General features: G+C 41.3%; 1 protein-coding gene across 5 annotated transcripts in view; it reads right to left on the reverse strand.

The window, feature by feature from the left end:
• Nucleotides 1-1,111: 1,111 nt before the first annotated feature.
• robo3 (roundabout, axon guidance receptor, homolog 3 (Drosophila)) overlaps nucleotides 1,112-15,169 on the reverse strand; it is a 161,525-nt gene continuing 147,467 nt past the window's right edge. For 3 of the 5 annotated variants that reach the window (XR_007884983.1, XR_007884985.1, XR_007884986.1), the window contains 9 exons: nucleotides 14,829-14,968; nucleotides 13,810-14,085; nucleotides 12,669-12,816; nucleotides 11,942-12,160; nucleotides 10,833-11,032; nucleotides 10,543-10,650; nucleotides 9,559-9,725; nucleotides 7,836-7,978; nucleotides 1,112-1,979 (listed from right to left, as the gene is read on the reverse strand). Coding sequence is in view for 1 of the 5 variants with exons in the window: in XM_051401444.1 (XP_051257404.1) it covers nucleotides 7,967-7,978; nucleotides 9,559-9,725; nucleotides 10,543-10,650; nucleotides 10,833-11,032; nucleotides 11,942-12,160; nucleotides 12,669-12,816; nucleotides 13,810-14,085; nucleotides 14,829-14,968 (1,270 nt within the window). In the remaining 4 variants the exon portion in view is untranslated. Of the gene's footprint in view, nucleotides 1,980-7,834; nucleotides 7,979-9,558; nucleotides 9,726-10,542; nucleotides 10,651-10,832; nucleotides 11,033-11,941; nucleotides 12,161-12,668; nucleotides 12,817-13,809; nucleotides 14,086-14,828; nucleotides 14,969-15,169 lie in introns of those variants that run through there. The other 2 variants (XR_007884984.1, XM_051401444.1) reach the window with 2 other exon arrangements.

Raw genomic sequence — 15,169 nt, forward strand, 5'->3', positions numbered from 1 at the left:
TAATGTGAAAGGTGGAGGGCCACATCCTTGCTTTGTGCAAAAAGGCATTTTTAGGTTTCACCTGTGTGGGTGTAGTATTACTGAAGCAAATTTGAGGCAAAATTAAGTAGGGCTGTCACAATATCAGATTTTCACCACACAATTAAGAATTAACGATAACAATATTATAGCTATATCTATAGGAAATCATTTTAAAAATGCTATTAGTCAAATTCATCTTTAACTTCTATTGTCTGTTTTGTCTCTTTTTAGGCAAAATAATTACATAAATGGAGCGAAGCCTGCAAGCTAGTTCAGGCAGTCAACTCGAGCTGGGCTGTTATACACACATGACATGCCTTATTCCGTAATCACTAACTAAGCGCACCCTTCCAATCTGGCGGTCTATTTAAACTGCACAATTTCCCAGCTCTCCCTCTGCTCTGTCTATGCTGCTGTTGCCCTGCATCCGTATTGCTGCTGCTGCTGCTCTGTAAGACGTTTTGTCATACTTGTGGAAGCTGTCCCTATATCCTGACAGTAGTACATGTACACATCCTCCATGGCTGAATGAAAGCAACCAATCAGAGTCAAGAAAGATAGTTGATTGTCAAATACTGACAGTTTGGGGTTGGTGGCTTGAAGCTTTGGGACCCAAAAAGCGCATTTTTGACCAGGAAATGAGACTCAACTAATCGATCAACTATCGTTCTTGGCTCTGATTGGTTGTTTTCGTTCAGGCCCGGTGGATTCTTGCTAATGTCATTAGGAGCACTGGGAGGAGCCAGAGGAACCTGATATTTTATTATCTGTTTTGTGTACTTCTGTCACAATATAGTTAAACAAAAAATCAGTTTCACAGAAGTCAGCTACTGCAGCTTACTATTCACTGGATGTTTATGCATTCATATCTCTCCTGTTCATTTATTCATTAGCATTTCTCTGTGTGGGTGTAGTATTACATGTCGAGGTAATCCAGATGATGTTCTGTTTGGTGTGTCGTCTAATATGAAATGCCAGATGACTCACTGTGACTCCACTGTTGTCCTTGAGAGCAGGAAGTAACAGACATGAAGGTGAAAATCCAAACCCCGCTACTACACATCCTGAATCCAAAGAAACGAGTAAAGGCTTGGATCAGCAAATGTATTTTATTGTACATTTACAAAACGACAAGAGTACAAAAAAGTCAGTCCACAGACATTTTTTTGTTTGTTTTGGAAGGAGTATATGCAAATTTTTATCTCACAACTGCAGCAAACAGTCCCTCAGACGAACAAGGAGAGGGGACGAGAACGGAGCCAGAGGGGAGGGAGGTTACAATCAAACTTTTATAAAGCCTGTCTGTCTGCTGGCACACTGGAACATTTCTGCTGCAGAGAAACCAAAGGAAACATAGAAAAGTAGGACATTCGTAGTGGACTACATGGGTGCAGGGGATCCCGGGTGGGGCAGCGTCCGTCCGGGAGCGAGAACCCGCTCGTTTTGGCTTTTTCTGACTGCCCCCCTCTCAACCAGCAAACACACTTTGTGCTTCATATTTTCTGTTGTTTTGCCATCACAACAAGAGAGTGCAACAGTAGTTAATGCTTTTCCAAAAAGTATACATTTTGACAAAAAGGTTGGCACATTCAAGAAGACATGAGCTTTTTTTTTATAATAACAGACTTTTTTTTAACATTGTTTTTTTTTTTTTTATCCTCATAAATACAATATACGTCTCTTTCCCTGTATCCAGAGCCCACAAAAGAACAGTACAGACACAGGTATTTACAACTCAAGGGAGAGGAGTGAACTTGATAGCTCATAAATAATCATGGTAATACCAAAACATGATGTCAAGTCCGTTCTTTCTTTCACAGCAATGACACAGAGTCCGGTATCTTGAAACCCAAAACTTGTCCTCTTGTCCAGCTCGTTGTGTCCACGGTGGAAAGATGATGGATGATGGAGGCATCGAAGGTATGCCGACTGAGTCACTGCAGTCCTTATCTCATTTCCTGGGAAGACAGAAATATTTTCACATCAATAAAAATTCTAAGTATTATGTAGTTGAAGACTCATGTAGTCGTATACTAAGGTTTTTGCACCACCGTGGCCCTGGGAACTGAAGGCCTTGCTCTAGTGGATAGTTGTTGCTGAAGGACAGGGAGTATTATTAGTCGCCAAGGAGGTAATATTTTCTGTGCCATTTGTGATTTATTTTTTACTTTCCTATAGGGCTCTGAGGAAATATCAATACACTTGAGCATCACAATATTTTGTTTTGTGATATTGTATCGATTCTCAAAAACACATTTTTGTGTTTAAACCCCCAACTGCTAGATGGCAGTGTTGTAAATTGAAGGATATGTTGTTGTTGTTAGATGTTACAAGGACTGTGATAAATACAAATGCAGATCCTCTGTTCCAATTGCATAAGTGAACTTATTTTTATGCATTTGCCAGTTTGTTCTTTATACTATGTCAGTTTTCCTAAAATTTGATTTAAAGGAACATTGCAGTATTTCACCTTGCTAACTCGCAATATATTGCAGTATGTTGAATTGTATTTGTATCGTATCGCAGTGCTGTCTACACAAGCACAAAGAACAACTGTCACTGCCACTGTAGAAACAAATGCTGCAGGTATGTAAAAAATAAACAAACAAACTTTTTCAGCTTAAACCTGAATTTCGACTTACTTGAACTCATTGTAATTAAAGTGATTGTTGTGCAGATGTGCAGTGTTGGGGAGGTCTGTGCTCTCTGAGTGCCCCTCTTGTTCAATCTTTGATCGATATTCTTTCTGATCCCAAGCCTATTTATCTGTCCATCAGATTCTCACTTTAATGAGACCAATAAGCTGGGAGCAGACTGCAGTCTCAGTCTGGCCATTTACTTTGTCACGACTATCAGTTTTGTGACAATGGGTCAATTTAGACAAGATTGCTGTGTAGTCAGGGGTAAGGACTGCAGTATTTCCTCTCAATCTCAAACGATCCTGTACATTGTTACGTGTGTTGTTAAACGTTTCGTGACATTGGCTTTCCGCTGTCTTCCAGAGAATGCTGAAATACTTTAAAAGTGATGTATTTCTGTAATACATCAAATATGCATGGATCGCAAATTGTGAATATTGTAAACCACACAAAGAAATGTTTAAGTCAGTTTAAGAAAGTAAATTTGAGTCTGCTATAGCACATATTTAACCTAAAGTGATGTGTGAATATGCATGTCACCTATGGTGAATGTCACTCTGACATCATGTCTGTTATAGTCCTGCTGCATGTGTCAAACAACATACACACCATAAACACCCCACCCTAGCCACAGCCTGTTCACCCTGCTGTTCCCTCAGGCTGTGAGACTGCTTAATTCATACTCAGCACTCCACCATGTAAAATAGTTTTATTTATTCACCCATCTCCTCTACATCTAAGAGAATATACAGAGCCTGAAAACAAGAACATGAGGAAAATGGCATTTCAGGCAGAAGGCATAAATATATAAGGCAAGAAGAGGATGGCACATCTGCAGTTTAGGTTTTTTTTCTAATTCAAACATCATCACTTGACACAGCATTGGACATAAAATTGAAACAATTGAAAAAAGCAATAAAGACTTCAGTGAAACATGTTGTTTTTGGTTCCTCAAGCTGAGTCTGGAGCTTTATGGACGCTCTTTGAGTTGATAGAGTTACTCGATGATGTATGATAGTTTCTATAGTACTGCGTCCTAAGGCACAGTCCTTTTGGGAAACATCTTTAGGCTGAAGAAGAGTCAGGGGTATTTTACAATCATCTTAGCCTTAAGATGCTTTTGGGAAACAAGGCTATGGTCAAAAGCATCATTACTTTGAACAGGTCTGAATTTTACGACTGAATCAGATTTCTGCAATAAGCACAGAGAAAGCTCAGAAACAGTGGGAAGAACAGCGGTTTCTCATATGTGATGTGGCTGCATTGAAATCTGTTGTGGATTTATGTTCCTGCTAGAATGCGGGCCACCACCTGATGTAACAAGGGCAGTGTGTGTTTTCTCAAGTCTAAACTGGTTGTCGAGTCTGTGTTCTTTTTTTTTCCCCAGACCAAATTGGTCACAAAGTATGTGTTGCTCTTATTAAAAGTGTCAGTTTTGCATGAGCAGTGTTTGGAACTGCGGTGCTCTCTTGTTTGTTACCCAGAATCTAACTAGCAGTCATTCATGCTCTCCAATGACAGTGTTTGATATCCCTCCTCTGTACAGATGTCCCCAGCCTCAGAGCTGATGTAACAGACCCTAGGACATCAACACCCTCATCCAAACCCCCCTTCCTAGACTGACCGCCTGGGTCAAAGGGCAAAGATAGCAGTCAGCAACACCACAGGAAGAAAGGGGTAACCTAATCCAGGCTTCCTGTGGAAACACCCCAAACTTTATTGCGAAGGAGGTTGCGCTTTCATGTTCCCAGCAAGGCGTGAAGAGGCCAGTACGGGTCAGTAAGGGGCAGTTGGGGGGGGTGAGGTGTGCCTTACTGCTCCGCAGGGGGTTGACCTGAGAGGCACGAGATACAAGGGAGCTCTGTATGTGTGTGTATGTGCTGACAGCAAGTGAAAAGAGCGATTGTGCGCGAGTGTGCCACTTTTACAAGTTGCTTTGCTACATTCCCATGTCAGATGTGTGTTGAGGTCGGCGTGGAGTGACCCGTGACGGGGCCATCCTTTCTCTTTCTGCACATACAGGCAGCTTTATGGTGATGCCTCAGGTTACAGCATTAAACTTAACAACTACAGCACTAAAAGAAAGCATCAAAGCTGCTACACTGTCCATCTCTCATAAATCCACGCTTACGTTTGGCGACTCAGTTCAGTGTGACTGCCTAATGGTTTACCTATAACCTGTTTCATTCTTGCTGTACACAAACTTTCAGTCTGAAACTCTGGAGATAATTTTGTGTAGAAGTAAACTAAAAGCAGTGTTGGCAAGTAACTAAGGACATTTACTAGGAACTAGTAGAACTAGAAAAAGAGATCACATCTCTCCTGTACTAGCTTCTCTGCACTGGCTCCCTTTAATGTAGAATAGAATTTAAAATCCTCCTCCTCACCTATAAAGCTCTTCATGGTCAGGCCCCTTCATATCTTAAAGAGCTCATAGTACCCTATTACCCCACTAGAACACTACGTTCTCTGAATGCTGGGCTACTTGTGGTTCCTATAGTCTCTAAAAGTAGAACAGGAGCCAGAGCCTTCAGTTACCAAGCTCCTCTCCTGTGGAACCAGCTTCCAGTTGTGGTTCGGGAGGCAGACACCCTCACCACATTCAAGAGTAGGCTTAAGACATTCCTCTTTGATAAAGCTTATAGTTAGGGCTGGATCAGGTGAGTCCTGAACCATCCCTTAGTTATGCTGCTATAGGCCTAGACTATCGGGGGATTTCCCATGGTGCACTGAGCTCCTCTCTTCCTCTCTCTCTCTTTCTGCACTCATTCAGGTCCCATTAATGCATGTTACTAACTTCACTTCTTCCCCGGAGTTCTTGTGCTTTCTCGTCTAGCAGGTTCTCATGGATCCTGGTGGAGCCTCCTGCCATGGTCCTGCTTGACTGCCATTGCTAATATCACTGATATTATTGTTATTGATATTATTATTATTATTATTATTAATATTATTATTATTAATATTATTATTAATATTATTATTATTATTATTAATATTATTATTACTACAGTTACTATTATTACTATTGTCACTGCTCATTGTCCCCCATCGTTGTTGTTATCGTCGCCATCGTCTGTCTGTCTGTCTGTCTGTCTGTCTGTCTGTCTCTCTCTCTCTCTCTCTCTCTCCCACCCCAACTGGTCGAGACAGACGACCACCCACCTAGAGCCGGAGGATCTGTCCTAGGTTTCTGCCTTTTAACAGGCAGTTTTTCCTTGCCCTTGTCTCCAAGGTCTTGCTCATGGTGGTACTGTTGGGTCTCTGTAAATAATGTTATAAAGAGTTCGGTCTAGACCTGCTCTATTTGAAAAGTGTCCTGAGATAACTTCTGTTATGAATTGGCGCTATACAAATAAAATTGAATTGAATTGAATTGAATTACTTAAGTGCTTTTTAGAGGTACTTTGTAGTTTTTATTCTATTACTTTTTTTTGGCAACTATAGTTATTAGTAAGAAAAACCTATACTGGAAGTATTGAACATTGAAAGTATTACATGATTAATTTCTGTAGAATTTATTTTACTTTTGACACTCCAAGCATGTTTTTTCTATTTCTTTTAGTGTGGTATTGCTATGTTTACCCAAGTATGTTTATTTTTAAAATGGCATCGTCTTTTCAATATTCAATTTACTTTTCCAGTTTCCCTTTTAAAAAAGTATTTAACAATGGCCTGCTTATAGTTAAAGTAGGGTAAAATAATGAAACCTAATTATAAATTTCTCATTTCCCTCCCTTTTCATGCCTTTATTAGATAGGGACAGCCGAAGATAGACAGGAAAGGTGGGTAGAGAGGGGATGACACGCAGCAAAGGGCTGCAGGTCGGACAATGCAGCAACTCCGTATATGGGTCGCCAGCTCTACCGACTGAGCTCACCGGGCGCCCAACCCTTTTCATTTTAATCCTGGCAAAACATATCCTCCATAAGGAGCCATCCTGTACGACACATTTCTGAAGTATTCTCCATCACAGTGAGACAGTCCTTCAGTTTTATCTACACTTGGCCAACATACTGTTTAGTCTGTGATGCTGTTCACAATAATAATATTACAAATATTGTGAAATAGCAATTTGAAAATGGAAAGAAAAAATGTCAGTAGCAATTGGTCATTTCAATTTCCAGTTTCTTTTTAAAAAAAACATTGAATAATAAGCTGATTATTCTCTGAAGCAGGGTACATTATTGATGTAATTGCAGATTTCTAATTCACCCTTTTCATTTTAAGAAACCATCCTATGCAATGCATTTCTAAAGTGTTACAGTGAGACAGTTCAGTGTTTTCTGCACTTGACCAACATGTTTACAGATGGACAACACTCATATAACACCTTTCTACCTTAACTAACAAAGATGTAAAGTGCTTATCTTGCTCTGTCAACTCACAATGGCGCAAAGCTGCCATATGAGGCACTGGCCAGCCTATCAGGAGCAACTTGGGATTCAGTGACACTGATGGCATGACATGGGGACAGGAGGGACCCAACAACCCTGTGATTAGTGGACAGCGTGCTCCACCTCCTGAGCCACACAAATTATTATGCTTTCTATCATCAACTATTACACCTCCTCCCACCTACAGTAACATTCAGGGACATGTCAAACACTGTTTTGTACGTGTTGCCTCACTCGCACGAGATTCCCGCAGAGTTTCCCATTCGGCTGGCACAGCTTGTTCTCCCATAAAAGGCACCAGCTTGTTGCGAAGGAGCCTGCAGGGGGTGCATTTAAAGGAGCCCTCCTGCAGTGAAGTGCGGCCTCAGAAGTGCACTCCAGAGAGAGCAGTGGGGTGGGCGCTTAACATTGTCTCTTACTGTGAAGCCCAATCCTGAGTAGACGGTAATGGTAGATCTGTATGTATGAGCCTACGAGCGTGTTGTTTGTGTGTGTGTGTGTGTGTGTGTGTGTGTGTGTGTGGGCAACAAGGGAATGTAAAAGCTCTTTTCATGCGCCCGCCTGTATAAGATTATGTGTGTTTTATGGAGCGCAAGTAATGATATGTAGATAAAACTAAACCACCAAGTGAACCTCTCCATAGCAGGAATACTCTTTGTTCCTGTGCTCATAAATATCTAAAATCATCAATTATTAAAACCATTTGAGGTGAAAGGAGAACTGTTTTCCTTGCATAAATCCGCACTGATATGATAGAATCATTAGCGCTGCCATATCCTACCTCGTTGTGTTTTCTGGCCGAGTTGAGCCCTCGGGAGCCCGTGGAGCCTCTGGACGAGGAGCTTCCTGTGGTCGAGCAGTTACTGGACATCTGACTCCTGGAGAGGTAACCGGCCTTACTGCTGTATGCCATCAACTCCTCATCTGAGGAGGCAAAGATGAAGGACACAACAATGTGGTTAACCTTTAAGCGGTCATTTAAAACAGGGGTTCTCAACTGGTCTCACCTTGGGAACCACGTTTCCATGGTAGTCGCAACCCACTTTTATAGAATTGAAACCAAGCAAATGTATTTTTCAAATAGACTAGTAAACACAATGACATCATGGCCTTTTATAACATAAAATATACAGATATTTTCATCCCGGCATTAAGAGCACAGTACTAAAAAACAAGGCGTTACTTAAACGTTTGTGGAAGCTTTTCTGAGGAAATAAAAGTCAGACATCAGCATTAAAGCAATCATTTAAAATAGATTTGTTTTGCTCCAATTCTAATCATTATTAATAATAAATTTCATTCACTGAAAAAAATCATGATTACGTGACATCATCTGTCTGTATCAAACAAACATGTTTTCTTACATCTGGAGAACACGATTTATAGACCAGAGTATCTCTGTAGCTCTACAGCATTTCATTATAATGCTGTTTGTCACATATTTTACCTTTATCAAACAAATTGTAGCTCCTGCGATTGGGATATTACACTTAGCCATATTGCAATTTCTCAACCGAACGTCTTGAGAAAGCATGGTTGAAAAGGGAGCGCAGTGTCTTACTGGGAAAATAAGGGTTAATCCAGACAGTATGTATCTGCTGGACAGTTTAAAGCTGCTCTAGGCTAGAATTCCCCTTATAAATTCCTTCTATTTGTCCATGTTTAATTCTGGCATTGGGTTTTGTCTAGGGCTGCACAATTAATTGAACTATTATCAAAAGTGCAATATCAAAATGGCAGAAGCTGCAATTTGTTTGATAAAGGTAAAAGGTGCGTGACAAACAGCATTATAATGAAGTCCTGTAGTGCTGCAGAGATGCGCTGGCTTACAAATGTTGTTCTCCAGATATAAGAAAACACATTTTGTTTGCTACAGACCCCAACAAATCTCTCATCATCATAATGATCATAATTTCTTGTGTGATACAAAAATGATCATTCCCAATAAGTGTGAATCATTGCAATCACAACTTCTGTCAAAATAATTGCAATATGATATTTTTTTTGCCACATTGTGCAGCCCAAGTTTTGTAATTAGCTGTAAACTTCAGGCCAAAATATAGAAAACGGTGCTGTCTGCTACAGGGAGGCACCATGTTGCAGAATTTATGGGTCTTGTAGACCACATCTTCCGTTTTTCATGTATGGGTACCAACTTGGGACATTGTATACTTGCTATGCTACAGTTGCATGTTATAAATGCTACAGTATTTCACAAAGGATGATCTGGCAACTGGTCACAGACACACGTGTTTCTAGCTAGTCTTATTTTACCCCACTGTGCAACACTGGAGGAGGAAATACTGCAGTGCAGTAGTAAGGCATGATACAGCATAAATGTGGAGTCTGAGCTTGGTTACAACAGTGTAGAAACATACAAGTGTTGTCTTTTCATCTCATTTCTACAAGGAGTGAACTACATGTTCTCTGTGCTTAATTTCATTCCGCTACACTTAAACTAAACAATAACTGAGATACTGCGCTCTGCAAAACTACTGTCTTACTGTCGGTGTGCCTTTGTCCCGAGCCCTTCCGTTGGTGACTGCTGCTGCTGTACTCGCTCCTCTCCAGGGACGACAGAGCACCATTGGCCACGTTGCTGGCCTCCATGCACCCCTGGGGGGCCTGCAACCTGTTCTCCGCTGGGGGAGGCTCCGGGGCGGGGGCAGGTCTGAGCAGAAAGAAGCGGAGGGGGAAGTATGCATGAAGAAGAGTTTGGAATATAAGGAATGACTGCTAGAGCTTTTTGCTGCCTTTTTCGGTCGATGCATTCAAGCTAATTCTAGTGTGAGGTTTCTGTTACATAACAGCTTTATACTGCTTCAAAAAAAAAAAAAAAAAAAAAAAGCATTTTGTTTTTGTTGTCTGTTTTTCTGCACATAATTGAGAGAACCCAAGAGGCCAGCCGCAGTGTTGTTTTCTTTTAGAGAACAGGGGTACATTTTAATTAACACTGCCTTTCTGCCGGTTAAAATTAGCGTTCTGATTGTGTGATTCACATGCAGCCTGGTGCTGTTTACTTAAACAAAGCTGGGGATGGTTATCTGGTAAACATATGGTGTGTGCAGAAAAAACAGAGTCTGTAAGCTAAGATTACAAGTCAAATCCATGTCTATAATACACATAACATAATAAAACACTAGCCTCACATCTCGCCTTTGTGGCCAAGTTGTAGATATTCAGTCACAGATAGTGTTTCAGAATGTGTTCATGTGCTGGAATAATATGGGCCGCGTTTATTCACTCACTGACAAAGAACAATGAATGACTTCCTCTTTTGCAGTAGAGCTGCATATTCAGCTACTGAGAACATTTGATGTCCTACAACGGTGTCATTGTCACGCAAAATAATGCCTTCGTTTCTAACAGTGAACTGTTCCCTGAATGTTCAATAACAATTTCTAAGAAAATATCAGTAATAAAAAACAGAAATGTAGATGTTCTGTCCCTGAAATGAACTTTTTGAATCTAAACTGAAATCCACTCACCTCCTTGTATATCTCTTCTGTATGCTGAACTCTTAGACACCTTTTTTTTCACTCGCGATTTTTGGTTGGGAGGAGTGCATGTGTCTGCTGGGGATGAGCGACTGTGCACTGTTTGAGAGGAAAAGACAGCAATCAGAAAGTGCTTTTTCTCCTGTCTGAACAAACATGGAGCATATAATGCAGTCAGTTCTAGGGTGAATGTATGCATGAATGTTCAGCGTTCATGGTCTTGTTTGGCCTTTGTGTGAGGCTTGTAATGCGTGAGAACACATCGCTGGCGGTCACTTTACCCGGTGTAGTGACGCTGACATTGTCTTCATTCAGAGCTGGCCCCTGGCTGTGGAGGCAGCGATGGGCAGGACTTTGGCACTGCAGCGTGCCAACCTCTGATGAGCTGTGATGCTGTTGGCCGGAGAGGTTGGGGTTGGACTGGGTGAGCGGCGGGCTCGGCGCCTGGGGAACTGGCACTGGACCACAGGGTAACCTTCTGCTATGAGAAGTAAGGGCGACATGTTACTGGAGAGAACAAATCGTTGAATTCAGAGGCTAAATCTTTGGTTCAGAGCGAGGTTTATGAAAATAACATAATTGTGCGTGTGGTTTTTTTGTTATGTCTTTTCTGTTATGATTGTACCTTTTCTATTGTTTTTTAAATTGATAATTTAACATCTGGGATTAGCCGAGTATCCAACATGTGGATTGTTCAGTTCAATTCCTAGTATGAAAATGTGCAGCTACGCTGTCAAAATACATTATTCAAGTGAGACTCTGTATCTTTAAAGTTAGTATCTAAAGTTTACTAACATTAGCCACCTTAAGCTACCAGCGAGTAATGCTGTAGAAAGACCCCTGAGTGTATTGGCTGGGTATTGGCAAGTATTTGGCGATACGATACGTATATCACAATACAGGGGTTATGATTCAACATATTTTGATGTATACTGGAATCAAGGCAGTGTATTGGGATTACTTCATGAGGAAACTGACTCTACAATATGTATAAAATCTGATTGAAATTTCTTTTCTTTTTTTTTCTTTTTTTGAAAGTGGCATGTATTTATCCCACTCCTATAACACTGTGTGTAAAATGACCTACTGTAATGGAGGAATTTGACAGATTGGTCTAAATAACAATAATTTTGGTAATGCTACAGTGCAATTGTCATTATGGAGTAATAAATAAACAAAGAAAATATATATATTTGTCCTTCTGTTAACCAAGCAGAAAAGAGTGGGCAGTAAAGTCTCTGGGGAAAAACACATGGAATTAAAAATGAAATAACCTTCCTAAGCACAGTGGAGGTTTGCATTCATTAAAGCAGATGCAATGTATTTGTTCATGAATTACAGTGGAATCAAATATGAACACTACCAGTCAGTGCTGAGCACATTCACATACCGTGACAGCTGCTGGCTGTCTAGCTGGTTGAGGCGGGGGAGGTCGTGGGGGGCTCGGCTCTCCTCGTGAGGCGATGGGGTGAGTGTGGCAGTTGACTGGTGACTGTAGGAGGTGGCTGGGGAGGAGGCGTTGTTCCTCTGCAGGGGAGAGGGTCCGTCCTCACAGCCTTCCATCAGATAGGTCCTCTCCGGGAGGGGGGGGCACCACTCCTCATCCGAGCTACGAGGAAGAACAGTGTTACAGCCAGATGAGTATAATGTAAGCGACATCTTTTGTGTGTTCTTAAAAGATATTGTTGAGGTGCAGCCTGTTGTCTCACTGGTGCCTTCAATTCCAGCTAGCTGTGAAGCTACTTAAAGATTAATGCTGTTCTTTCAGCCTCAACTCAAGGTAGAGGGCCTTGCCGTTGGCAAAACTGCAGGAGGCTAAGCTTCCACTTGGGTGGGATCGCAGCTATGAGCGTGATACTGAGTGATAGTTTGCTCTGAGGTTTGCAGGGAGCGTCTGGTAAGGAGGAACACAGCTAATTGTGTTTTAAGGGCGGGGAAAACCGCTAAATCAGTAAAGCAATTGACCACGGCCGAGGTAATTGAGTTGTTAAAGCCGGAGGCATAAGAGCCACGTTGGGTTCGATACTTAATGTGCCCGTTAGAGGTGACAGTAAGTCTAAATGATGTAGAAGTTTAATACTAATTTATATGTGAGAGGGAGTGGAAGTCTGACTCACCCTAGATCCATGTCCTCGTGCTCTGGGGGCTGGTCGTCCTGCTCACACTGTTCCAGCTCTCCGATGGGGGGCGGCGGGGGCAACGCCTCCATCCAGGTCAGAGATGGGGTCTTGACAGCCTTACCCATCGGCTTCTGCTTGGGCTTACCTGTAAAACAGATGGAGAGAGAAACAAAGTGATTCACTTGATACTGAGGCATTTCCCAGCAGGCCTGTGGCTGAAAGATGTGAATATGGGTCTGACCACAGGGCAGCAAAATTTGATTTTTAACAAAATTATTTTAATTTCACTCTTCTAAAAAGCTCCCTGTAAAACTGATGCTATATAATCATTTAATTTATTATAGAACACATCTAAAATCACAAAACGTAGCGACTAGACAGCTGGGTAAATGTTCCAAAGTTATGCCTGCAGCTAATGATAACTCTTGTTGTTTTCAAGAATTAATCTCATTATTTTATTGATGAATCAGTTAGTTTGTTTTAACTGTTTTTTTGTTTTTTTTTATTAATTGGTGGAAAATTTCCAAAAGCCTGAGGCGACATCTTCACATTGCCAGTTTATCCAGTCAACAATCCAAACCCCGAAATATTCAGTTTAATATCTCACACAACAAAGAAAAGCACGGCAGTTGAGAAGCTGTAACTGGGCAATTATTGGCATTTTTGCTTGAAAAATGACTTGATTGTCAAAATAGATATGGTGATTCATTTATTTGTCGCTCTACTAATCAGTTAACTGAAAAATCATTTCAGCTCTGACGAAAATAAACAATAATAGATAAATGTGTTGAAAACATTGAATAATTACAACACAATATGAGAAATCGTTTAGTTATGATAACATTTGAAAAGCTAAATAAAAAATATCTTTATCATTTTCATAGTCTGGAAGCAAAGCTGGAAAATGCTCAATAACCCTTTTTTAATTGGGATGGGGAGCAGTGATTAGTCAGTAGAGCTGAAGGGTCTTGAGGTAGTATAGTGGCTGGAGAGACTGGAAATGCAAACTGGTGGCAGACCAGGCACAGATTTTTAAAAACTGAGAACTACACACATGCTAAACTGGTTCAGTTGGTGACTATCAGCAACAAGATGTGACCAATGACAGAGCAGGTCATGTTCCTTGTGCTCTCCTCACCATTGCAGCGGTCCGGCTGGGCGTACTGAGCTCCGGAGGGACCCGGCTGGGTGATCCAGTGTCCGTCATCTTGCTGCTCGCCACTTTGGGCCTGCGTCGGGTTGGCGAAAGGCATGATGGAGGTGGAGGCGTAGGGGGTAGTGGAGGTGTGCTGGGCGTATGGGAAGCTGTGCAGGTCCTCACTGGTGGCGTCGATGGTGCTGTAGATGGGACCTTCGGTGGAGCCTCCCATGCTATACTTCTCCGTCTGGTTTAGGTAGTTGGAGATACCGGCTTCTACACAGGGATGGATGTAATGTTGAGTACAACTTTCTTGCACTATTTTCTATTACCTCTGTTTGTGAATGCCTGTACTAATCACTGAAGCTTCAACTAAAAGATTATCTATATATATACCATTTATTTATATATATAATATATTTTTTAATATGAGGTTTAGAACATTAATGTATCAACAAACAAATATTTGTTCCATTCCCTCTCCTAGCATTGATCCCTGAGGATTGTTTATTTTTCTCCCTCCATTGGGTTTGAACAGAGCGACTGAAACTGCTGTTTGTCACATCTATGTTGGTAAATTAAGCATTTATTTCGACTAAACCAGAGTTGCTAATTGTTGGAACTGTTTTGGTGAGTATTATTTTGTTTCTGTCCACTTTAAATTAAGTTACAATCTTCCGGTTATCTGAGGTTAAATTACTGTTTTTGTCTATGGAGTCTAATGGTTTATTTAGACCAAACCAGACTTGGTTGACTGATGTTGGAGCAGTTGAAAGACTCACTTGGTGAGTTGTATTTTGTTTCTGTAGAGTTTAAATGAATACAAGTGTTTTTGTCAGTGGAGTCTGGTGGGCCGTAGTGCTCGCTCATTAGTTTTGGTCTGAGATGCTGGGCTCTCATCAGTCATATACAGCAGCTTTAATGAAAAAATCTGCCACAACAGCTTTTATAGCAGCACAAGAATCCAAAAACTGACATTCATATACTGCATCTACCAAGCTGTTTCAGCAGCATCCTACCATTGTAGTATCTCTCAGCCGTGTCGTGATTGGTGGTGCAGCAGTTGACCGCCTCTTTACCGCTGTGGACAAGGTTGGTGGTTGGCCAAGAGTCTGCCAGCCACGGGTAGTTGCCCATGTTGCCTCCCAGCACGCCGGGCCTACAGAGACATTCTGGCGTTAAGTTAAGACATGGTGGGACACAGTACAACAGCAGCGTCTGTCCAGATGGAAATACAAAGACCAGAGAGAAAGATAGAGGAAGCTACGGAGGAACATTTACAATTATCAGTCCAGTCTACCGATGAGTGTGAGTTAAACAAAATACAGAGACACAGCAGAACGGGTATATCAAGGATATA

This window comes from Dicentrarchus labrax, unplaced genomic scaffold (assembly GCF_905237075.1).
Source record: "Dicentrarchus labrax unplaced genomic scaffold, dlabrax2021, whole genome shotgun sequence".
In the NCBI taxonomy this organism is placed as follows: Eukaryota; Metazoa; Chordata; class Actinopteri; family Moronidae; genus Dicentrarchus; species Dicentrarchus labrax.